Source organism: Bufo bufo, chromosome 8, assembly GCF_905171765.1.
Source record: "Bufo bufo chromosome 8, aBufBuf1.1, whole genome shotgun sequence".
Classification (NCBI taxonomy): domain Eukaryota; kingdom Metazoa; phylum Chordata; class Amphibia; order Anura; family Bufonidae; genus Bufo; species Bufo bufo.
The window spans coordinates 173663833-173688603 of record NC_053396.1 but is presented as its reverse complement, the minus strand read 5'-3'; the positions used below and the strand labels follow the sequence as shown (position 1 = coordinate 173688603).

Genomic DNA, 24771 nt, shown 5'->3' with positions numbered 1-24771 from the left:
GCCTCCTCAACCCCCTCCTCTATATCTTAGATACAACTGGAGGAGAAGAACAAAAGAACATGGCAGCAGGCACTGACAACAACAGCACGTCAGCTTGTGGGGAAATATTTTTTGCTTCTATTTAGGTCTAGTGAAGCTGTATTTTGTGTTGCCCTTTATGTTTGATTCTACTAGGGTGGTATTTTGTGTTGAACTGTGATATTGCTGATCCCGCCTACTTTTATTTGGCTCGGCCGTCTGCCAATTTGAACTTATCTACAACATAGAGCCACTTCTTGGCTTTTTAAGTGTCACTTCAGTTTCCCAATCCACACCTGCCTGCTGGTCAAAATACATTGAGGGGGCAGGGTGCAGCAAGAAAGGGGATGCTGCACCATGAGAATGGGGGCCTGAGGTTACTGTAATAGGGGCATGGTCTCAGAAAAGAGGCATGTCAAAACCTCCAAATGCATACCATGCTGCATTTTACCTTCTTACTACATTGTTTATACATCTTAGGCCTCATGCACACGACCGTGGTGTGTTTTGCGGTCCGCAAATCGCGGATCCGCAAAACACGGATGGCGCCCGTGCACGTTCCTCAATTTACGGCAGGGACAGGTTTTACATATAACTGCCTATTCTTGTCCGCAAAGCGTAAAAAAATACCAAATTTATCAAAAATTTGGAAAAATTAGAAAATTTCAAAGTTTCAGTTTCTCTACTTCTGTAATACATAGTAATACCCCCAAAAATTGTGATGACTTTACATTACCCATATGTCTACTTCATTTTTGTATCATTTTGGGAATGATATTTTTTTTTTTTGGGTTGTTACATAGCTTTGAAGTTTAGAAGCAAATTTTTAAATTTTTCAGAAATTTTCCAAATACCACTTTTTATGGACCAGTTCAGGTTTGAAGTCACTTTGTGAGGCTTACATAATAGAAACCATCCCAAAATGACCCCATACTAGAAACTACACCCCTCAAGGTATTCAAAACAGTTTTTACAAATTTTGTTAACCCTTTAGGTCTACCACAAGACTTCATGGCAATGGGACATAAAATGTAAGAATTTTCTTTTTAGTTGAAAATTTTCCAATATAATAAATTTTTTCCTGGAAAAAAAACAAGGGTTTCCTGCCAAACAAAACTCAATATGGGTTTCCCTGATTCTGTAGTTTGCATAAACACCCCATATGTGGTCCTAAACTACTGTTTGGCCAAACTGGAGGACATAGAAGGAGGGGAACGACATATGGTTTTTGCAAAGCAGATTTTGCAGGACTAGTTATGTTTATACCATGTCCCATTTGAAGCCCTCCGTTGCACCCCTAGAATAGAAATTTCAAAAAAGTCACTCCATCTTTAAGAAAGTACACCCCTCAAGGTATTCAAAACTGGGTTTACCAACTTTGTTAACCCTTTAGGTGTTCCACAAGAGTTAATGGCAGATGGAGAAACAATTTAGAAATTTCTATCTTTTGGAAAATTTTCCATTTTAACCCATTTTTTCCAGTAATAAAGTAAGGGTTAACTGCCAAACAAAACTCAATATGGGTTGCCCTGATTCTGTAGTTTGCAAAAACACCCCATATGTGGTCCTAAACTACTGTTTGGCCAAACGGGAGGACATAGAAAGAGGGGAATGCCATATGGGTTTTGGAAGGCAGATTTTGCAGGACTGGTTTTGTTTATACCATGTCCCATTTCAAGCCCCCCATTGCACCCCTAGAATAGAAATTCCAAAAAAGTGACTCCATCTAAGAAATTACATCCCTCAAGGTATTCAAAACTGGGTTTACCAACTTTGTTAACCCTTTAGGTGTTCCACAAGAGTTAATGGCAGATGGAGAAACAATTTAGAAATTTCTATCTTTTGGAAAATTTTCCATTTTAACCCATTTTTTCCAGTAAGAAAGTAAGGGTTAACAGCCAAACAAAACTCAATATGGGTTGCCCTGATTCTGTAGTTTGCAAAAACACCCCATATGTGGTCCTAAACTACTGTTTGGCCAAATGGGAGGACATAGAAAGAGGGGAACGCCATATGGGTTTTGGAAGGCAGATTTTGCAGGACTGGTTTTGTTTATACCATGTCCCATTTCAAGCCCCCCGTTGCACCCCTAGCATAGAAATTCCAAAAAAGGGACTCCATCTAAGAAAGTACACCCCTCGAGGTATTCAAAACTGGGTTTACAAACTTTATTAACCCTTTAGGTGTTCCACAAGAGTTAATGGCAGATGGAGAAACAATTTTGGAATTTCAATTTTTTGGAAAAAGTTTCCATTTTAACCCATTTTTTACAGCAATAAAGTAAGGGTTAACTGCCAAACAAAACTCAATATGGGTTGCCCTGATTCTGTAGTTTGCAAAAACACCCCATATGTGGTCCTAAACTACTGTTTGGCCAAACGGGAGGACATAGAAAGAGGGGAACGCCATATGGTTTTTGGAAGGCAGATTTTGCAGGACTGGTTTTGTTTATACCATGTCCCATTTCAAGCCCGTCCCTGCACCCCTAGAATAGAAATTTCAAAAAAGCGACTCCATCTAAGAAAGTACACCCCTCAAGGTATTCAAAACTGGATTTACAAACGTTGTTAACCCTTTAGGTGTTCCACAAGAGTTAATGGCAGATGGAGAAACAATTTTGGAATTTCAATTTTTTGAAAAAATGTTCCATTTTAACCCTTACTTTATTACTGGAAAAAATGGGTTAAAAGCCAAACAAAACTCAATATGGGTTGCCCTGATTCTGTAGTTTGCAGAAACACCCCATATGTGGTCATAAACTACTATTTGGCTAAACGGCAGGACATAGAAGAAGGGGAACGCCATATGGTTTTTGGAAGGCAGATTTTGCTGGACTGGTTTATTTACACCATGTACCCTTTCAAGCCCCCTGATGCACCCCTAGAGTAGAAACTCCATAAAAGTGACCCCATCTAGGAAACTACGGGATAAGGTGGTTGTTGTTTTGGGACTATTTTAGGGGTAAATATGATTTTTGGTTGCTCTATATTACACTTTTTTGAGGCAAGATAACAAAAAAATGTAATTCTAAAATTGTTTCTACATTCGCTATTTAGTTTTCTGGAACACCTAAAGGGTTAACAAAGTTTGTAAAGTAACTTTTGAATACCTTGAGGGGTGTAGTTTCTTAGATGAGGTCACTTTTTTGGAGTTTCTAGTCTAGGCTACATCAGGGGGGGCTTCCAATGGGACATGGTGTCAAAAAAAACAGTCCATCAAAATCAGCCTTCCAGAAACCATATGGCGTTCTCTTCGTTCTACGCCCTGCCGTGTGGCTATATAGCCATTTACGACCACATATGGGGTGTTTCTGCAAACTACAGAATCAGGGCAATAAATATTTAGTTTTGTTTGGCTGTTAACCCTTGCTTTATTACCGGGAAAAAAGGATTCAAATGGAAATTTTGCCAAAAAATGGGTGTTTTGGCACCGTTTTTATTTTATATTTTTAACGCTGTTTATCCGAGGGGTTTGGTCAAATGTTATTTTTATAGGGTAGATTCTTACGGACGCTGCGATACCTAATATGTCTACATTTTAGAATTTATTTAGATTTTACACTATATTATCATTTTAGGAACCAAAAAAAATAATTTTTGTATCTCCATAGCCTGGGAGCTAAATAATTTTTTTTTTAGTTGGGCAACTATCTAATGTAGGGGCTCATTTTTTGCGGGATGAGATGGCGGTTTTATTGGCACTAATTGGGGGTGCATATGACATTTTGATCGCTCGTTATTACACTTTTTGTGATGTTATGTGACAAAAAATGGCTTTTTTTTTTACAGTTTTTTTTTTTTTTTTTAACGCTGTTCATCCGGGGGGGTTTGGTTAAATGTTATTTTTATAGAGAAGATTTTTACGGACGCGACGATGCCCAATATGTATGGCTCTCAGACTTTGGAGACACGGAAACAATTTTTCTTTCCCCAAAAAATATTAGTTTTAGTGCAGGCATCCTCAAACTGCGGCCCTCCAGATGTTGTAAAACTACAATTCCCACCATGCCCTGCTGATGGCTGTAGGTTGTCTGGGCATGCTGGGAGTTATAGTTTTACAACATCTGGAGGGCCGCAGTTTTTTATATTCTCTAGTGCAGTGTTTCCCGACCAGTGTGCCTCCAGCTGTTGCAAAACTACAACTCCCAGCATGCCCGCACAGCCAAAGGCTGTCCGGGCATGCTGGGAGTTGTAGTTTTGCAACAGCTGGAGGCACACTGGTTGGGAAACACTGCTCTAGGGGACTGTTGGGGATTATAAAAATGTAGTACTCCATGGAAGTGTGATACTCCCTGAAGCAATCGATAACGCAGAGGCCCAGATGATCGGGGCACGTGTCACATTGAGTGGTGGTGTCCTTCCGTATCCCCCTCTTGTGACACACTCTGCATCTTTTATGGGTTCGTCCCTTCTTTCCAGTATGGGGGACCACACCTGGAAAATGTTGGCCAGGGACGATCCGGGCGCCTCCAATTCCCAAGATACTCCGGCCAGCTCTTTCCCGGTCGAAAAGATCAGGTCCTTGAGGACTGCCTCATAGAATTGGAGGAATGTCCCTGTGCTGCCAGCGCTTCGGGATAGTACAAAAGCGTTGTACAAGGCAACCTGTACCAAGTAGACCGCAACTTTTTTGTACCATGCACGGGTTTTGCGCATGGCATTATATGGCTTGAGGACTTGATCAGAGAGATCAACTCCTCCCATATACCGATTGTAGTCGACGATACAATCGGGCTTGAGGACCGTTGCCGCGGTACCTCGCACAGGGACATGGGTGATGCCATTACTGTGGATTGTGGACAGTACAAGGACATCCCTCTTGTCCTTATATCTGACCAGCAACAGGTTTCCACTGGTAAGTGCACGGGTCTCACCCCTGGGGATAGGTACCTGGAGGGGGTGGGCAGGGAGGCCGCGCTGATTTTTCCGCACGGTCCCACAAGCGAACGTGGATCTGGCGTCAATGGACCTGAACAAGGGAATGCTAGTATAAAAGTTGTCCATGTACAAGTGGTATCTCTTATCTAGCAGTGGGTACATAAGGTTCCCCAGAGTGGGGGGACATTCTGGGGGATGAATACGGGAATCTCGCCCCTCGTACACATGAAATTTGTAAGTGTATCCTGAGGCACTCTCACAAATTTTGTACAGCTTCACGCCATACCTCTCCCGCTTAGTGAGAATGTATTGGCGGAAACTGAGTCTCCCCTTGAACGCAATGAGAGACTCATCAACCGCGACCTCCCTTCCAGGTACGTAGGCCTGTACAAATTTGGCCCCGAAGTGATCGATGACCGGCCGTATCTTATACAGACGATCATAGGCAGGATCACCTCAGGGGGGACATGCTGCATTATCTGAATAATGCAGACATTTCCGGATGGCCTCAAACCGGGAGCGTGTCATGGCCATACTGTAGAATGGGGTCTGGTAGAGGACGTCCCCACTCCAGTATTGCCTGACACTGGGTTTTTGCACTAGACCCATATGCAGCGCGAGGCCCCAAAATGTCCTCATCTCGGCTGCACTGACCGGCGTCCAGCCACAGGGTCTAGCCAAAAGTGAGCCCAGGTGCTGAGCAACGAACTGTTGGGCGTACAGGTTTGTCTGCTCCACCATCAGATTCACAAATGGGTCACTGAAAAAAAAACTAAAAAAGTCCATTTCAGTAAACCCCACAGTGGGAATCTGGATTCCTGGATTGCCAACAAAATCCGGAATCTCAGGCTCAAAATCCACTGGGGGACACCAGCTAAGTTCATCGGCAGGAGGCTCCGGTGGACTTATTTGGTGGTCCGGGAAAACCAGTACGAGCCCCAGGGCGGCTCGTACTAGGGTGGGCCACAGGATCCCTAGCATGTGGGGCCCCTGGCTCCGCCTAGGGGGCTCATCGTCATCAGATGATGAGGAGGAGGATGCGGATGACAAGAGGAACGTGGGGTCATCCTTATCCTCACTGGGGCTCTCGGAGTCGGAGGCAATCTGGGCGTATGCCTTCTCCAACGAGAACATCCGGCGGGCCATGAGTATGTGTGTGTGCGTGTGTATGTGCGTGCGTGTAAACCTTTATTGTATGTGCTTGTGTGTGGGGGCACGGGTGTTCGCGTACTAAAAAGTCCCCTAAAAAAAAGTGTTAGAAAAAAAAAAAAAAGTTCAAAGTTGCTGATCAGCGGTACAACGCTGATCAGTGGTGGGGCGGTGGGGCGGGCGATGCGCTAACAGTGGCCGGACGCTAAGAGTGCCGGCCAGTCAGCACACGCAGAAAAAAAAAAAGTGGTGGTGGGGGGCCTAGTGGTGGGGGGGGGGGGGGGGGCAAGTGGCAGGGGGGGTCTAGTGTCTGAAAGCTGAAACAAAAAAAAAGTTTAGATAAAAGTGCTTTTTTTTTTTTTTTTCCTAACTAACTTTTCCCTTCTATCAGGAGTACTGAGTATTTTAAGAGAAAATTGCCCTAGTTAGCTGAGTGGCTTTGGGGGGTACTCTTTTTCTTTAGGAAGATCACCTAGTATACATTAGGAGTATTAAAACATGGGAAACATAAATGCATATTAGCATATTTTACATATGCTGGCATCAGGTAGGCTTTCTTCTTTTTGGAAGGAAAGCTGATTTGCATAACTTTGTGTTTCTGGGAAGGATATTCAAATTCGTTTTCCTTCCAAAAAGGCTCCTAATATTGTGTGCTGCTGAAACAGCTTATCCTGTAATTTCCAATGGAGGGCTTTTATGGATCAAACGTGCATCGCTGAAACTTGGATGGTTCACAATAGTGTCATAGCATAGTATTATTCTAGTATACCGTGGGATACAAGGATTAGCCCACAAGATCTTCTACTTTGGTCATGCTGTGTTGCTCATTCCTTATGATGGCCTTGAGTAATGGCTGTCAAAATATAGGCCATCCTATTTTCTCCATTTTGTCGAACAGTCTCCAAACGATACAAGGTAGCCGTCTAATTTTCTTAGTTTTCACAGACTGACAGTCCCCATGCCATTCAAAAGACCTATTTTTAATGGCCGTTTTCTGAAAGGCATCTGTTAGAAAACGGCAATAAAAATGGACTGTTTTTTTCCACTGTTGTGTAAATGTAACCTAATTTATCCAACCACTGTCATGAAATAATCAATATCAAATTTGTTTTAAAGTTTTGGATGATCAGTGACCATCTACAGTTGGGTAAGTAGTGATTAGGAATTATTAATATTTTTTTAATGTTAGGTCCATTTTAAAAACAACAGAATGATATAGATAAAAAATATTTTTTTTCACATAATTGATATGTTTCTGACATTTTTATACCAGACATCAAGTAAAAATCTACTTTTAATTTCTAGGCATAGAAGACCTGATGACAATGGCACAGAGCAATGAAACGGCTCTGAAAGTATTTGTTTTACAAGGGTTTTCAGTCTCCGATAACTCAAGATTTTGCCTATTTATTCTAATCTTTACAGTTTATATGATTACAATCTCAAACAATATCTTCATCGTTGTGATTGTCATAAATGAGAGACGTCTTCACAAGCCCATGTACTTCTTCATCTGCGGTCTTTCCTTCTTAGAGATCTGGTATCCATCTGTGACTGTTCCAAGACTGTTGTGGGCTCTGCTGACAAAGGTGGCATCTATTTCCATTGTGGGATGTATTTGGAGCGATTGAAAATTTCATCTTAGCCATTATGGCCTATGATCGTTATGTGGCTGTCTGCAACCCCCTGAGATATCTACTCATTATGAGACCTCAAGTTTGCCTGAAGCTGCTATTGGCATCTTGGATGTCTGGTTGTGTTATAACTGGTATCTCAACTTTACAGATCTCCAGTCTTTCATTTTGTGTTCATAGACAGATTGATAGTTATTACTGCGACTTTGCCCCATTGATCAAATTGTCCTGCTCAGAGACGGTGAGCATTGAGAAACAATTTTTTGCCATAAGTAGCACTATATTTTTTGGCTGTTTTTCTATAATTATGGTGTCTTATGTTTGTATCATCAGAACCACGATTTCATTTTCATCTTCTTTCCGAATGCACAAAACTTTTTCAACTTGTGCCTCTCATCTTGTCGTTGTTCTTCTCTTTTATGGCACCACAATGTTCATGTTTATCCGGCCGACTGCAGGAGACTTCTTGTACATGAATAAAATCATCTCAGTAGTTCCATCCATAGTGACTCCTCTTCTGAATCCTCTTATCTACACCCTACGGAACCAAGAAGTAAAGGAAGCCATGAGGAAAGTAATAAAAAAAATTCAAAGGTAGAAAACAAGAGAAACATTAATGGTTAGCCATGTAGTGACTGAGCCATAAGAATTGGAAGTTAAAGACTGTAGGAATTTATTTATTTTTGTATCGCAACATATTCACAGAGCTTTTTTATTTTTCCATCAGTGTAGTTGTATAATGGGTTTCTTTTATCTGGCATGAGTTGTATTTTTCAATGTTACCAATTCAGGGTACTGTACATATAACTTTATTGATTAACATTTATTTACTGATTAACACTTACCGTATTTTTCGCCCTATAAGACGCACCGGCCCATAAGACGCACCTAGGTTTTTGAGGAGGAAAATAATAAAAAAAATATTTTTAACCAATAGGTGTGCTTTTGGTGGGTTTTGAACTAATTGTGGTCTGTGGATGGCGCACTGTTATGGGGGATCTGTGGATGGCGAACTGTTATGGGGGATCTGTGGGTGACGCACTGTTATGGGGGATCTGTGGGTGACGCACTGTTATGGGGGATCTGTGGGTGACACTTATGGGGGATCTGTGGGTGACACTTATGGGGGATCTGTGGGTGACACTTATGGGGGATCTGTGGGTGACACTTATGCGGGATCTGTGTGTGACACTTATGGGGGATCTGTGGGTGACACTTATGGGGGATCTGTGGGTGACACTTATGGGGGATCTGTGGGTGGCTCTTATTGGGGTCTCTGGATGGCACTGTTATGAGGATCTGTGTATGACAGTTATGGGGGGGATCTGTGATGACACATATATAGCATCTTATGCTATGTGTCAGCCACAGATCCCCTCCATAACAGTGTCCCTGTAGTGAATGACCTTAATACAGGGGTTGGGGGTCGCATCTGCTTTTATAATGACAGCTGGGCCCGTGCAGTGACTGTATTCTACTACACGGGCCCCGCTCACTGTATAATCGTATCTGTAATAGTTAATTGTTATGTATATAATCGCATAATCAGCGCCTGTATACTTACAACTACAATCGCTCGGTAGGTAGCAGAGAGGAGGGAGGAGGCAGGCCGGGAGGACGGGCGCTGGCAGTGTGAGCACTACGTCATGCGCCCACGCTGCCTGCTTCATTCATAAAGTGGGCGGCGCAGGCGCGTGACGTAGTGACTCACGCTGCCAGCGCCCGTCCTCCCGGCCTGCCTCCTCCCTCCTCTCTGCTACCTACCGAGCGCTTGTACAGGGAGTGCAGAATTATTAGGCAAGTTGTATTTTTGAGGATTCATTTTATTATTGAACAACAACCATGTTCTCAATGAACCCAAAAAACTCATTAATAACAAAGCTGAATATTTTTGGAAGTAGTTTTTAGTTTGTTTTTAGTTTTAGCTATTTTAGGGGGATATCTGTGTGTGCAGGTGACTGTTACTGTGCATAATTATTAGGCAACTTAACAAAAAACAAATATATACCCATTTCAATTATTTATTTTTACCAGTGAAACCAATATAACATCTCAACATTCACAAATATGCATTTCTGACATTCAAAAACAAAACAAAAACAAATCAGTGACCAATACAGCCACCTTTCTTTGCAAGGACACTCAAAAGCCTGCCATCCATGGATTCTGTCAGTGTTTTGATCTGTTCACCATCAACATTGCGTGCAGCAGCAACCACAGCCTCCCAGACACTGTTCAGAGAGGTGTACTGTTTTCCCTCCTTGTAAATCTCACATTTGATGATGGACCACAGGTTCTCAATGGGGTTCAGATCAGGTGAACAAGGAGGCCATGTCATTAGATTTTCTTCTTTTATACCCTTTCTTGCCAGCCACGCTGTGGAGTACTTGGACGCGTGTGATGGAGCATTGTCCTGCATGAAAATCATGTTTTTCTTGAAGGATGCAGACTTCTTCCTGTACCACTGCTTGAAGAAGGTGTCTTCCAGAAACTGGCAGTAGGACTGGGAGTTGAGCTTGACTCCATCCTCAACCCGAAAAGGCCCCACAAGCTCATCTTTGATGATACCAGACCAAACCAGTACTCCACCTCCACCTTGCTGGCGTCTGAGTCGGACTGGAGCTCTCTGCCCTTTACCAATCCAGCCACGGGCCCATCCATCTGGCCCATCAAGACTCACTCTCATTTCATCAGTCCATATAACCTTAGAAAAATTAGTCTTGAGATATTTCTTGGCCCAGTCTTGACGTTTCAGCTTGTGTGTCTTGTTCAGTGGTGGTCGTCTTTCAGCCTTTCTTACCTTGGCCATGTCTCTGAGTATTGCACACCTTGTGCTTTTGGGCACTCCAGTGATGTTGCAGCTCTGAAATATGGCCAAACTGGTGGCAAGTGGCATCTTGGCAGCTGCACGCTTGACTTTTCTCAGTTCATGGGCAGTTATTTTGCGCCTTGGTTTTTCCACACGCTTCTTGCGACCCTGTTGACTATTTTGAATGAAACGCTTGATTGTTCGATGATCACGCTTCAGAAGCTTTGCAATTTTAAGAGTGCTGCATCCCTCTGCAAGATATCTCACTATTTTTGACTTTTCTGAGCCTGTCAAGTCCTTCTTTTGACCCATTTTGCCAAAGGAAAGGAAGTTGCCTAATAATTATGTACACCTAATATAGGGTGTTGATGTCATTAGACCACACCCCTTCTCATTACAGAGATGCACATCACCTAATATGCTTAATTGGTAGTAGGCTTTCGAGCCTATACAGCTTGGAGTAAGACAACATGCATAAAGAGGATGATGTGGTCAAAATACTCATTTGCCTAATAATTCTGCACGCAGTGTAGTTGTAAGTAATACAGGCGCTGATTATGCGATTATATACATTTAACAATTAACTATTACAGATACGATTATACAGTGAGCGGGGCCCGTGTAGTAGAATACAGTAACTGCACGGGCCCCACTGTCATTATAAAAGCAGATGCCGGCCCCCAGCCCCTCCTCCCTCACAGCTGATACACCCGCCGCGCGGCATCGCGGCGGGTGTATCATTGAAAATTTGGCAAAATCTGCAGCATTCGCCCCATAAGACGCACTGCTATTTTTTCCCCACTTTTGGGTGGGGGGGGGGAGTGCGTCTTATAGGGCGAAAAATACGGTATTAATTTTTAGGTGGAGGAAATGAAAGAAAATAAGATTTTGAAGTTGTATTTGTGTTTTAAACCTTTCCGGACCTCTGCTGGACATGAACTGTATAACTGCTAGGTTTCTGCTGCTTTAAACCCCTTTTTACTTCACTTCACCTCCGCCCCAAAAATTAAAAGGAATAACAGGTGATCAAAAAGTCATACACACTCCAGTGTAGTTTCAATAAAAACTTTAGATCATCCTCACACAGCTCTGTCGACATAACGATAAAAAAGTTATCATTAAAAGAAAAAATAATTTTTTTATTAAGTTTTTATTTTTTTTATTCAGTATTAATATACAAGAAAAACGTTATAAATGTGGTATTCATGTAATCCTACTGACCAGAGAATTAAGATCGCTGGTCAGTTTTACGAAACCCATAAAAAAGTGAAACTGCAAAAACGGAATATCGCAGAATCCTAAAAAGGTTAATGTTCCACCATTCCCTCTTCAGCATAAATACTGTTACTTTTATTGTATGGTTTGGTTTGTTACAATTATGGTGATCTCAAATAAGTGTAGTTTATTTTACGTTTTTCTGCTTTTGCACATTAGCTTTTTATGTTGCCATATTACAGGAAACTTTTTTTATTTTCATTAATTGTAGCCACGTGTGGGTTTGTATTTTGCAGGATGCCTCGTATGTTTTTTTTAAATAGAACTATTTGGGATAAATTTTATTATTTTATGTAGCAATGGTAAGAAAGCAAAACTTGTTTTAAACAAGGGTTAAAAGGCAGTTTACTATGACAAGGATGGGAACCTCCTAAGGTTCTAGACTGCTATAATAATTGATCAGAATCCTGCAATTTCGCCACAGGGATGCTGATTGGAGGCCAGTTTATGAGCCCACTCCATGCAAACCTCTCGCAACTCAGACCTACAGTTATGTCCTGTTGTGTGAAGGGATTAAAATGGGCCTGACATATCTGTTCTGCCCAGCACAGGGAGATTCATTTCAGATCACATCTATTTAATTTCTAAGGGTACTTTCACACTAGCGTTAAACTTTTCCGGCATTTAGTTCCGTCCTCGGGGCTCAATACCGGAAAAAAACGCTTCAGTTATATCCTAATGCATTCTGAATGGAGAGAAATCCGTTCAGTATGCATCAGGACAGTTACTGAACAGCGTTTTGGACGGGGATAATACCGCAGCATGCTGCGCTATTATCTCCGTCCAAAATTCCGGAACACATGCTGGAATGCCGGATCCGGCATTAATTTCCAGGCTGCGCATGTGCAGACCTTTAAAAATATGAAAAAAAAAAATACTGGATTCGTTTTGCCGGATAACACCGGAAAAACGGATCCGGTATTGCAATGCATTTTTCAGAATGATCAGGCATTTTTCAGACCTGATCAGTCTGAAAAATAGCTGATCAGTCAGAAAAAAATAACATGCGTTTGCATACAGTTTGCCTTATCAGGCAGGCAGTTCAGGCAACGGAACTGCCTGCCGGAATCAAACAACGCAAGTGTGAAAGTAGCCAAATTCATTCTGCTGCAATTCTCGTATTACTGTAGTTATTAGTTTGGTTATAGCACCATCTAGCGGTGTTAAAAATGTACTACACTTTGTTTTTCTGTTAAAAAAGATTTATTGTATTGTGGGAGTGTAATGCATTCTTGGAAAGAGAAGCCCAGTGTACAGTCATCAAGGACACACCAGCAGAGCTGTCCTTCTGCATATCTTATTCTAAAACTCCACCATCCTTTTGCAAGTGTAGTGTCCCACTAGGTAAAGGTGGGCGCTACACAAAGGTTTGCATGTCTTTTGCATTAATGTGATGTTTAATATGCATTTCCCTGTGTTATCTGGGTGTCAGGCCTGTTAGGGTGTAGTTTAGCCTCCTAGACATTAGAGGGAGCTAGAAAGCCCTAATTATATATAGGTAGGCCTAGACAGGGGAGAGTTAGTGTATGCCAGGGAACTAGAAGCGACACCTAGTCACCCTGAAGCTCCTGAGGCTAATCTAGCTCAGTAGAGACACCCCAATAGTAGGAGATGCACCTCCTGGGAGCAACCTGCAGTAACCCTCACAGCCAGGACAATACCACAAGTACAGCTAAGTAACTGAGGGGCAGAAGTGTTTAATATAAAGCAAGTGCCAATACTGGAGGAAGGATTATATATACCAAGGATTTAAGCCAGCAATTAGGCATCCGGGCCTTGGGATCCAGCCAGCTAGAATAGCTGTGGGGATAGAGCAGCATTGTACTGCAAAGCATTAACTGTATACCCTCCAAGTATCTTGCAAGATTATACCTGCCATATTGTGAAGTAAACCTTCTGTGCACTTGTACTAGAAAGGACTGCATTATTATCATCTACTGCAACTGTTTGTATAAAGTTGGACTGTTTCTTAAAGTAAAGCAACGTTTGGTTTACCAACTGCGTACTCTATTAATCCTCCTACAAATCGGTGTGCCACCGTTACAGGCACTGGCGTCACGATTCTTAAAGGGACCTTGCCTCAGGTCTGGCGTGCTGCACAAGCATATCTGGTAAGACTTCTACCTTTGTTTCAGGGACATTATGTATGCAGTGCTGTTTAGCTAGGTGTAAGTGTTACTTAGGGAAAGAGGTTGTAACTGTTAGATGCTAGACATGCATTCCTATGTATAAGCAGCAATTTTGGACATATGCCCAGTGTTTATCATGACCGGCGTCACGCAAAGGGAGGGAAATGGGAAGGCCCTGTCCAAGGGAGAGGGAAAGGTAGTGACCCCTAACTCACCTTGAGGCTGGCACCTGACTGCCCTGACGTCCCTAGACGGGTTCCTGACCCGTACGCCGATCACGTGCCTAAATCCTGGCTTTCCCTGAGATGAGCCCTACGTAGTGAATAGGGCGGTGGGAACACTAGTCCGCACCACTAACACTAAAGGAAAACACCAAGGAGAGGACAGACAATACAGACAAAACATATAATCCCAGGTGGGCGACAACAGTGGACAACAAAAGCCCAACGGGGATCCGGAGGGTAACGCTCTGGAACAACAACCAGGAATCACAGCTACACAGCTCCAGTGGGTCAGTATAGAAGTCCAGGCAGGAAGCTCTATATCTGGCAACCAGGGAAGTGGGAGAGGGGAATATAAGGAGGTTGGGATTGCTTGACAAGAAACAGCTGAGGAGAAGAAGCTACGGATCCCTGAGTGAGCCAAAAAGGATTGCAAGGCAAACCCAGAAAGCTTCCATTAAAAAACAGCACTATCTTTATACATAGAACGCGCAGCCACCCGCTGCGACTTCCTGACCCCGGGTATAACGGAGTCAGACGTGGCTCTTGACACCCTCGTGACAGTGTTAATGTAATGTTATAATACATGCTCTTCTATGCTTTCTGCTGATACATGTTATGCTTTATATTTATATATGTTATTTGCATTCTTATAGTTTTACCAATCTCAAATACTCCTGTTTTGCCAATAAACAAGTTAGACTACAAAGAACAGTCCTCTTATTTGGAAGACAGGAATGGTTTATGCTGAATGTCAGACTGCACACTGTGTGAACGTGTATGAAGACAGAACAGTAAAAAAGATGCTAGTCACCAGCGATAGTGGATCTGACTATACAGAGCCGCCATCACACATGCGGTCCTGCGTACAAGATTGCAGCGGTTGTCATACAATCACAAGAAGTGAGAGAGCAGCCCCCAGCAAATGCAACACAACCCAGACCACGCTGAAGTCTGTTCCTACCTAGACTGAGTTTGCACAGAGACATTAAGCAGCCAGTAAAAGGCACACAATGTCCGCTAGTGTAGTGTCTCACTACGTAAAGGTGGGCACTACTAAGGGTTATGTTGCTCCCACCTCCTGTGGGAGAATGGTGTTTTGTATTGCATTTTAATGCCATGTTAATTCCTGTGTACCAGGCCTGCTAGGGGTGTAGTTTCTCCTCCCAAGCTGTAGAGGGAGCTAGGGCAACCCCTAGTATATATAGTTAGGTCCAGACAGGAAAGGGTTAGTGCAGTATTTTCCAGGAGGTTAGTGAGTGCAGTCTAGCCTGCCTGAGGTTCCTGAGCAAAAAGAAGCTCAGAAGTTGCACCAGGAGGAGAGTCTGCCTCCTGAGAACTAAGTTCCTACAAAAGTACAGTGCAGAGCCAAGTTTATTCCAGCCAAACAGAGAGCTGAAGGGCAGAAGGATATATTTAAAGCAAGGAGACATATACCTGAGGAAGTTTTCCTTAACCAAGGATAAAGCCAGCAATAGGGCATACGGGCCTTGGAGAAAGACAGACAGGATTCTGAGGAAAAGTGCAGCCTGATCAGTAAGTGTTTAACCCTCTGAGTATCTTGCAAGAACATTGCCTGCCATTTGATGTAAAGCCTGCCTGTCACCACCTTTTATATGTGGAACTGACCAAAGACTGTAAATAGTTAAACTGTTCAGTAAAAGGAAGTTTTGGTTCACTGCAACTTGTGTTCCTCAATTATTACTACAAATAAATCGGTGTGCCACCGTTACCGGCACTGGCGTCACAAACTTAAAGGGATCTTGCCACCGGCACATTAAACCTGCAACACCCAGGGCACCTCACCTACCACCTGGCCTGGTCCCTATACACAGAGAGTGCCCCAGAGGATCCATGTGCCAGCCTCTCCATCACTGCTGTACGCCTGCCCAGGGTATATAAAAACTGTGAGTACCAAGAGCAACCCTCGGTTTGTTAACTACCCCTGTGACCTCACATTCGCTCACCCTGCAGGGCTGCGTACTGCACTAGCCAGGCATCATAATACAGGACTAGGTCACGAGCAGGCTGCTCTAGCAAGTCCTCATTAACAGAAAAGGCTGCTCTCGCCTGTGCAGAAGCTGAGGCTGCAAAAGTAAGGTCTTCCTTTGATGCACAAGAGATGCAACTAAAGCTTAGGCAAGCAGATCAAGAAACAGAAAGAGCATGTGTGCAAGCATCAATGGAAAGGGACAAAGTATGCCTGGAAGAAGATAGAGTACGCCTTCAAGCGTCAATGGAAAAGTAGAGAGTACTCCTGCAAGTGTCAGTGGAGAAACTCGCCGCAGAGAAAGAAGCGGCAGCTGCAGTGGCCAAAGCAGAGTTCCTAGAAGCTACAACCTTCGCTTAGACTTAAAGCGACACCCTTCGCGTTATGGCATTACACAGACTTCCCTAAGCGAGAAACCCCTAAAAGGTATGGTGATACACCACACATGCAGCATTACGACAACACACCGGGTAGTATTGGCGCTAACCAGGCTGCTATGGACTTTGCTAAGTCCTTTGCTAAATGGGAGCTGGTTACTAAGGGACTTATAAAGTTCACCGATCGCCCCGAGAACTACAGGACATGGCGAGCCTCCTTCTAGAATGCCATAAGAGACTTAGATCTTTCCTATAGTGAAGAGTTAGATCTTGTGGTAAAGTGACTTGGAAGCGAGTCTACTGAACACGCCAAAAGAATCAGAGACATTAACATAAACTATCCTGGCATAAGGCCTAAAGATGGTGTGGGAAAGACTTGATGAGTGTTATGGATCAATAGAAGCTATAGAAAACGCTATATTTAAGATAATTGATAATTTTCCCAGAATTTTGGGTGGGGGTCACCAGAAGCTCAGGGAACTCAGCAACTTGTTACTAGAGGTACAAGTTGCTCTTGCAGAAGGAGATCTACCAGGACTGGCATTCCCAGACACCGCCAGAGGTGTCTACCCGGTTGTCCAAAAATTCCCTTATAACCTACAGGAGAAGTGGATCGCGCATGGTTTTCATTATAAACAGGTTCACAATGTACCATTTCCCCCCTTTGTGGTGTTTTTAGACTTTGTTACTCAACAGGCAAGAATCAGAAAGGATCCCAGTTTTGACTTTACATTGTCATGTCCCACTACCCCTGGTGTCAAACCTCATAAAACACCAGTGGCAGTCCACAAAACTAGCATTGCCTCCACAGGTTCTCCTTACAGGTCATTTAAGTCTTCTCAGGAAGAGAACAAACACAAAGATCTTACCAAAGAATACCCCCTGCACAAGAAACCACATTCTCTACTAAAATGCAGAGCTTTCAGGGAGAAGTCTTTAGAGGACCGCAAAGAATTCCTCAAAGAAAACAACATCTGCTTCAGGTGCTGCGCTACAACATTGCACTTCGCCAGGAATTGTAAGGTCAGTGTGACATGCACAGAATGCGGTAGCACAGAACACAACACGTCTTTACACCCTGGACCACCCTCTCAGGTATCACCCCAAGCAGAGAAGCAGATAGACACTGACGTAGACACCGCAGTAGTCACTTCTCACTGTACTGAGATCTGTAAAGGACTCGCAGGAGGGAAGTCCTGCTCAAAAATCTGCAAGTTATATGCAATCTTGGATGATCAAAGCAATCGGTCTTTAGCCAAATCCACCTTCTTCGACACCTTCAACATCGTAGGGCCCAGTTCTCTCTACTCCTTAAGGACATGTGCAGGCACCATTGAGACGGCGGGGAGGAAAGCAACTGGGTACAAGGTGGAGTCCATAGATGGTCAGACCTGCTTGTCCCTGCCAACCGTACTAGTGTTGAGCGCAAATATTCAAATAGCGAATTTTAATCGCAAATATCGGCACTTCGAGAATTCGCAAATATTTAGAATATAGCGCTATATATTCATAAATTCGAATATTATTTTTTTTTCCCACAGTACACATGATCCCTCCCTGCTTCTTGTGGGCCAATGAGAAGGCTAGAGTATATGCCATCCAAATCACAATGAAATATAATATGGCCTGGGGTCCTACAAACAGTCGTCCAGTTGTCCCCTGTCATCAGGACTCGTGAGGAAAGTAGGCAGGGCCAGGGGTGAGGGTGGAGTGCAGTGGTCACTATCCTCCCCCCTGTGTGTGTGTGTGTGTGTACGTGACCGTACTTAATTTTTTGTATGTAAAGTCTTTCTTTAATCCTGAATCAATCGCTCTCCTTTTGATAAACTAGCCTAATCGCCTGCATCAGTACTCACTATGAATGCAGCGTGTGGTCCGGCCGGCGTGTGACTGACGTCACTCAGTCAGTCACGCTCCTCCCACTTCATTAATGAAGCAGGAGCAGGAGGAAGTCATGCGCCGGAGGGACCGCATGCTGCATTCATAGTGAGTACTGATGCAGGCGATTAGGCTAGTTAATCAATAGGAGAGCGATTGATTCAGGATTAAAGAAAGACTTTACATACAAAGAGATTTCTGTGCGCGGAGCCCAGTGTAATACAGTGACTGCACCGGGCCCTGCTGTGAGTTGTCTCCAGCCCCTCCTCCCTCCCCGCACTGTAAGTGATGTATCGACGGCCACGCTGTGCATCATAGCGGCCAGCGATATATCAGTGTCAGCCCTGTAAAAAAAAGTCAACCATCGTTTTATAAGACGCACTGCCATTTCCCCCCCTCTTTTGGGGGGAAAAAAGTGCATCTTATAAAGCGAAAAATACAGTATATAGTACCATTAAAAAAGGAGGGTACGGAACAGGAAAAACACCATCCCGGCATAATACAGACCAATAAATCCAAGTAATGTGCATACAGTCGGAAAATTCATCAGTTACATTATATGATAATGGATAATGGATTTATGATTTTATCATTTAAGTATTGTTTTTAATCTGGGTATTTTTAGTTTTTCCTGCTCTAGGTCATTGGTCCGTGAGGATAGTCATTGATGCCCGCTTATGTCATTTGCAATTTGTTCTTCGTGGGATGCTATACACACACACACATACATTTCTTGTTTTATATGTTGGATTTGCTGTATATTTTTAGATTATGGCCTATTTCGTTGAATATTTGGCGGATTTATTTTTTCCACACTTTTTATCCCCTTGAGTTAGTTCCCTTATTCATTTTCACTTCACCTGCTCCTCCCACTGTGATTAGTGTAATGTTGAGTCACTTTATCCATGCGTCTTTACCGCCCTTTATGTTTTATTTTTTATTTTTTATTTTCCATTTTCCATTCAGTCTCATTATTTTTTCACTTATTTTGCTGTTTTTCACTATACACTTCTTTCCTTCCCGGTGAATCATGTATTTTTTGTTTGCACACACGTCCACATCATTTTTGTGGCATTCAAATATTATTACATTATCATGTATAATTCCCTTATGGTATTTACACTTGAATGGTCATGTTCAAACACACTGTTATTTTTGCAATCATAGGCACATTGTTTGCTCTTACTTTTCAGCACCAGAGTTTTTTCTTCCTTCTTTTTTCTTTTACAACGTTCATACTTCACTCCCCATTACGGTAATTATTATAATATTTTTGCTCTTATACTATATCTATTATGTCACATTTCTGGGTTATTTATTTATGAATTTAATGCAATCCATTTTATTTGTATATATCCCTAAGAAATTTTGCAGCATTATGGCTCATTTATTATCATTTTTTATCTATTTATTCATCCATGCTCTGTATTATTGTATATGTAAGCATTGCATATTAATTGTAATTACTTTATTCTATTTATAACATCGTAGTGTAACAGTTTATTTCTTTATTTATCTATTTATTTGTGTGTTGTATTACGGTATATCAAAGTATGACAATCCGGTTATACCCACGTGATGCATTTTCTGGTGACTTTCCCTTGCCTGAGCAAGGCGCACACGGTGACGCGGGGCCGCGCTTTGAGTCCTTCCTCCAGATCGTCTCTATGCCAACCGGACGCATCACATGATGACTATCATGTGATCCATCGCGTCACGGCATGACGCCTGAGGGGCGGGATTATGGAGCGTCGGCTGTCGCTCTCGGTGCGGCCACATACATGCTCAGGTGAGTGAAATTACACATCATCAGGACTCCCATTGGCTAGAGGCAGGATTAAATATTGGTCTCCACAGTGATGGTGTTACCCCCGGACGAAGGCACGCCGAAACGCGTGTCGGGGTAACGCCATCCCGACACTCAGATCCTATTATCCTTAGGTGAGTCTTTTGCATTTACATACTGTGTAGAGCATTAGTCTGTTTGTAGGACTCCAGGCCATATTATATTTTATTGTGATTTGGATGACATATACTCTAGCCACCAGGTGTTTCACACCATAGGGTGTCTTTTATGAGGACTTTTGCAGTCTCTGGCCGTACTGCCATTTGCTGTTTTTTTTAATGTTATTTATTTTTGTGGGCTCACCTTTAAAATCCATTATCATATAATGTAACTGATGAATTTTCCGACTGTATGCACTTTACTTGGATTTAGTGGTCTGTATTATGCCAGGATGGTGTTTTTCCTGTTCCCTACCCTCCTTTTTTAATGGTACTATATACATTATTTATTATGTAACAATAAAGTATTTTCTCATAAATTGGATGTTCATGAGCTTCAGTTTTTCTAGTTTTTTGCTTCTTATCTGGTGAGCTCTTCCAAGTTACATGTATATTGGGTAGTCCCTATATGTAGCTGCAATACTTTAGTGGTCACTGTCTTGGCAGGGACACCCATGGTCGAATTTGTTTTTTAATAAGCTTGTCATTAGACTCTAGTCTAATATTCTTGTCTGAGGACTATGAAACCAATAGATGGCACTATTGAGTTATGAGCTGCGCCAGCTATTGGTTTCATAGTCTTATGACAAAACTATTAGTCTTGTCATAAGACTGTGAAACCAATAGATTGCGCTGTTCATAACTCAATAGCACTATCTATTGGTTTTCATAGTCCTATGATAGCTGAAAAACAAGGCAGATTCTGCTCATTTACATGTCTTTCCCATATGCCCATGTTTATGCAAATTAGTTTTTACATGACAAAACTGTATTGAAAGGTTATTGAATATTATGTTGGGACAATCAGAAAACTTCTTGTCACCCTAATGATATTGATCTAGGTGCACCGGTCCACCCAAGCCATCTAGCAGATGCAAAATAACTTTGAGGTTTACTGGCTCTCAGTCAGATGAGAGCTGGTTTGGAATATCTCATAATGCACAAGGCTGCCATTGTAAGGTATGCTGGTGGTTATCTGTCTCATGGATAGATTGATGGCTTGCACATACCTGGCTTTTGGCACATAACCTTTGTGTGGTTGTCTATTGTATGTTGTAGATAATAGGAGTCCAAGACACATCCAGCTATCCTCTTAATGCTGTTTCTAAACCATTTTCATGGGTATTCCATCAATTTCTAACCTTTTTTTATGAACCAGACACTCTCTCCTCTTCCGAGCAGGAGGTGCCTGACGTTCTCCCATTGACTTCCATTGTGCTCAGGTGCTCGGTAGAACACACGAGCATACCTATGTGTTCAGCCCGAGCACACAAGCACTTTGGTGCTCGCTCAACACTAGTATTCAGGTTAAATTGTCGTGTTGGCACTTTGCAATAAATAAGTTGGTTTTAGGTTGCAGTTTGGGCACTTGGTCTCTAAAAGGTTCGCCATCACTGCTTTAGGGTGTTTCCAGTTTAATAAAATGAACTTTTTAGCCTAATATAATAGCAATTTATGTAATATTTTTTATGCTTACATTGTTTTGGTATAATATACAAATTAATTATCCTACTTCCTAAATGAGATAATTCAAACTTTACTTCTTTTGTTAATTCCCAAAATGTTTGTCATTAGGAGAAGCAAAGAGGGAATAATTATCTTTAAATGAATCTAACAAAGTAGCAAGGGAGCAAGACAACAAGTATTTATAGCTAAATGAAGATGTGAATTTTTTCATATTAATAAGAAAATAATAATACGAATACGAAATAAGAATACGAAAATGTGGACTCCAAGTGTATCATTGTGAACTACCAAAAAATTAGGGTAAGTAATGGGAATGGGTTCATGGACAATATCACAGTGCATCTGGAAAATGTAAGGAAATATTTACGGTATATATTTCTTTTCACTACACTAATAACCCTTCTAGATATATTGCCCTTCCTCTGCCCCACAACGGCTTAGATACACTCAGTCTTACAATTGATTGCATTGTATTTTATGCACATAATTTTCTGTAAAATTGAATCTATAGATGCTTACTAAACTTTATAACTAGTGGACTTTCAAATGGCTAAACTTTTTATAACGAAAATATCAAGGATATGCTTAAAATACTTGGTCTTTTTCCTAACCATGATGCAATCACAACTCATGTTTTTGTGCCAATGTATGTTAAAGGTATTTTACATTGTCAGAGTATTGATGGCCTATCCACAGGATAGCCCATCAATATCCGATTGGGGGAGGTACAACTCTCAACTCCCCTGCTAACAAGCTGTCTGCCATTTACTGACACGTCTTTTACTTAGTAGCAGAAAATTTCAATTTCATCCCATTCAGTTGAGCGGGACTACTAAGTAGATGGCCTGCAGGTAAACTGACTGATGTAAACAATGAGTGATGTGGCCCCTCCAAACAGTTGATTGGCAAGGGTGCCAAAAGTTGCACCCCCACCCCCCGACCTAATATTGATGGCTGGTCCTGAGATTGGCCATTAATATTCTCATGATGGGTGATTAGATGTCATGAAATACACAAAGGTGATTTGATATTTGGTTCTGGTGATGACTGAGCCCAACATCTTTGTATTTTCAGAATATCATGTACAATTTGAGATACAACAAAACTACCTTTACCGAATTCCTTCTGATAGGTTTTTCCAACTTCAGTGCAATGCGACATTACCTCTTCACTGCTATATTAACTATTTATATTATTACCATTACTACCAATATATTCATCATTGTTATAGTTAAGACTGAACACCGTCTTCACAAGCCCATGTACCTCTTCATTGGTGGACTCTCTTTCTTAGAGATCTGGTATCCTTCAGTCACCGTTCCTAGACTATTGTGGGCTCTGCTGACGAAGGAACAATCTATATCTCCAGCTGGCTGCATAACCCAGTTTTATTTCCATTTTTCTTTAGGGGTAGTAGAAAACTTCCTGCTAGCCATCATGGCCGTGGATCGGTACATAGCCATCTGCAAGCCTTTAAGGTATACACTTATCATGGATTCAGACACTTCTATCAAACTGCTGTTAGGATCCTGGTTCCTGGGCTTCACTACAGTGTTTGTTCCATGTTTACAGGTCTCAAATCTTTCATTTTGTTCTAACAATGAAATTGACCATTATTACTGTGACTTTGCCCCTTTGATGAGCTTGTCCTGCTCTGATACATCAAGAGTCCAAATGTCATTTTTCGTCTTTGCTTGTTTTATCATTTTCGGTTGTTTCCTTGTCATTTCTCTGTCATATATTTGTATTATTCAGACAACCATTACATTTTCAACCTTCTCCATGAGACGTAAGGCTTTTTCTACATGTGCCTCACACTTGATAGTTGTTGTTCTTTTCTATGGCACAACTATCTTCATGTTTATCCGACCCACCACTGGTGACTTACTGCACTTGAATAAAATAATATCTATAATCCCGTCCATAGTGACTCCTCTTCTGAATCCTATTATCTACACGCTACGGAATCAAGAGGTGAAAGAAGCTGTAAAGAAGTTTGTGCAAAACATTTCATAATGAGGAGATCAATGGTATTAAAAACTTAAACTTAAACTTAAAGGCTATGGACACCTACAGGGCAGTTTTTGTGCTTGAATTTTACTCACTTTGGGCTAAAAATAATTTTCTCAATTTGTGTTTATAAAAATTTTTCATCAGTTTTTGTTAAACATGGGGTTAAAAATCAGTCTATTTGCAGACTGTCACTGGTGAGTTCTTTCAGCTAAGAACCCATGTGAAGCCTTATCTCTAATCTCCTGACCTCATAAACACTCATTTAAGTCATATTCTTATCAGTTTGATAAGAGTTTAGCTATAATGAGCGCTTATTAGGTCAGGAGATCAGAGATAAGGCTTCACATTAGTCATCAACTAATGAAACAGAAGCAAAAGTATGCAAATAGACAGATTTTTAACCTCATGTATCACAGGCAGAGTTTTATATTTTCTTATGGATTCATACATAATCTGAGAAAAAATAAGTCATGTTACATCAGATCTATACTAAGAAGCATTGCTTCTAGAGGGAATTTAGTTTTTTACAGAGGCACCATAGTGCAACATATAGGGTACCTACTGCAGTTCAATACAGTAAGGACCATGGGGTCATTTATTAAGATCAGCGTTTTAGACTCTGGTCTTAATATCCCCTATAGCTGGTGATGGATCCACCCCAGTTATGTAGAGGCGCCGATCTTTACATAACTTCGGCGGATCCAACACTGCTTCTAAATGTAAGACAGCTTCTTAGCTGTCTTACATTTAGACCATTTTCTACGCCTAAACCAGGTGTAAAAAATGGTGAATGAGACATGCCTGCCGGCCGTCCTCTTCTCTGCTAACACCATGCCCATTTTTGTAGACCAGGCGTGAGTGTGAAAAAGTAAATTCTGGCACAAAGGATCTTTGCGCCACAATCTGCACCAGAAATACGCCTAATATAGG

At 41.9% G+C, this 24771-nt stretch overlaps 1 protein-coding gene and 1 pseudogene across 1 annotated transcript; both read left to right on the top strand.

Moving 5' to 3' along the window:
- Positions 1 to 7369: 7369 nt before the first annotated feature.
- LOC120978111 lies at positions 7370 to 16703 on the top strand (annotated as a pseudogene).
- Positions 16704 to 22980: 6277 nt separating this feature from the next.
- LOC120978110 (olfactory receptor 6F1-like) lies at positions 22981 to 23844 on the top strand. Its single transcript, XM_040406338.1, has one exon. The coding sequence runs from the start codon at positions 22981 to 22983 to the stop codon at positions 23842 to 23844; it is 864 nt and encodes a 287-aa protein (XP_040262272.1).
- The last annotated feature ends 927 nt before the right edge of the window (positions 23845 to 24771 follow it).

Bases quoted from the DNA above. Each gene is read 5' to 3' on its own strand.
- LOC120978110 (XM_040406338.1), top strand. From the start codon at position 22,981: ATGCGACATTACCTCTTCACTGCTATATTAACTATTTATATTATTACC.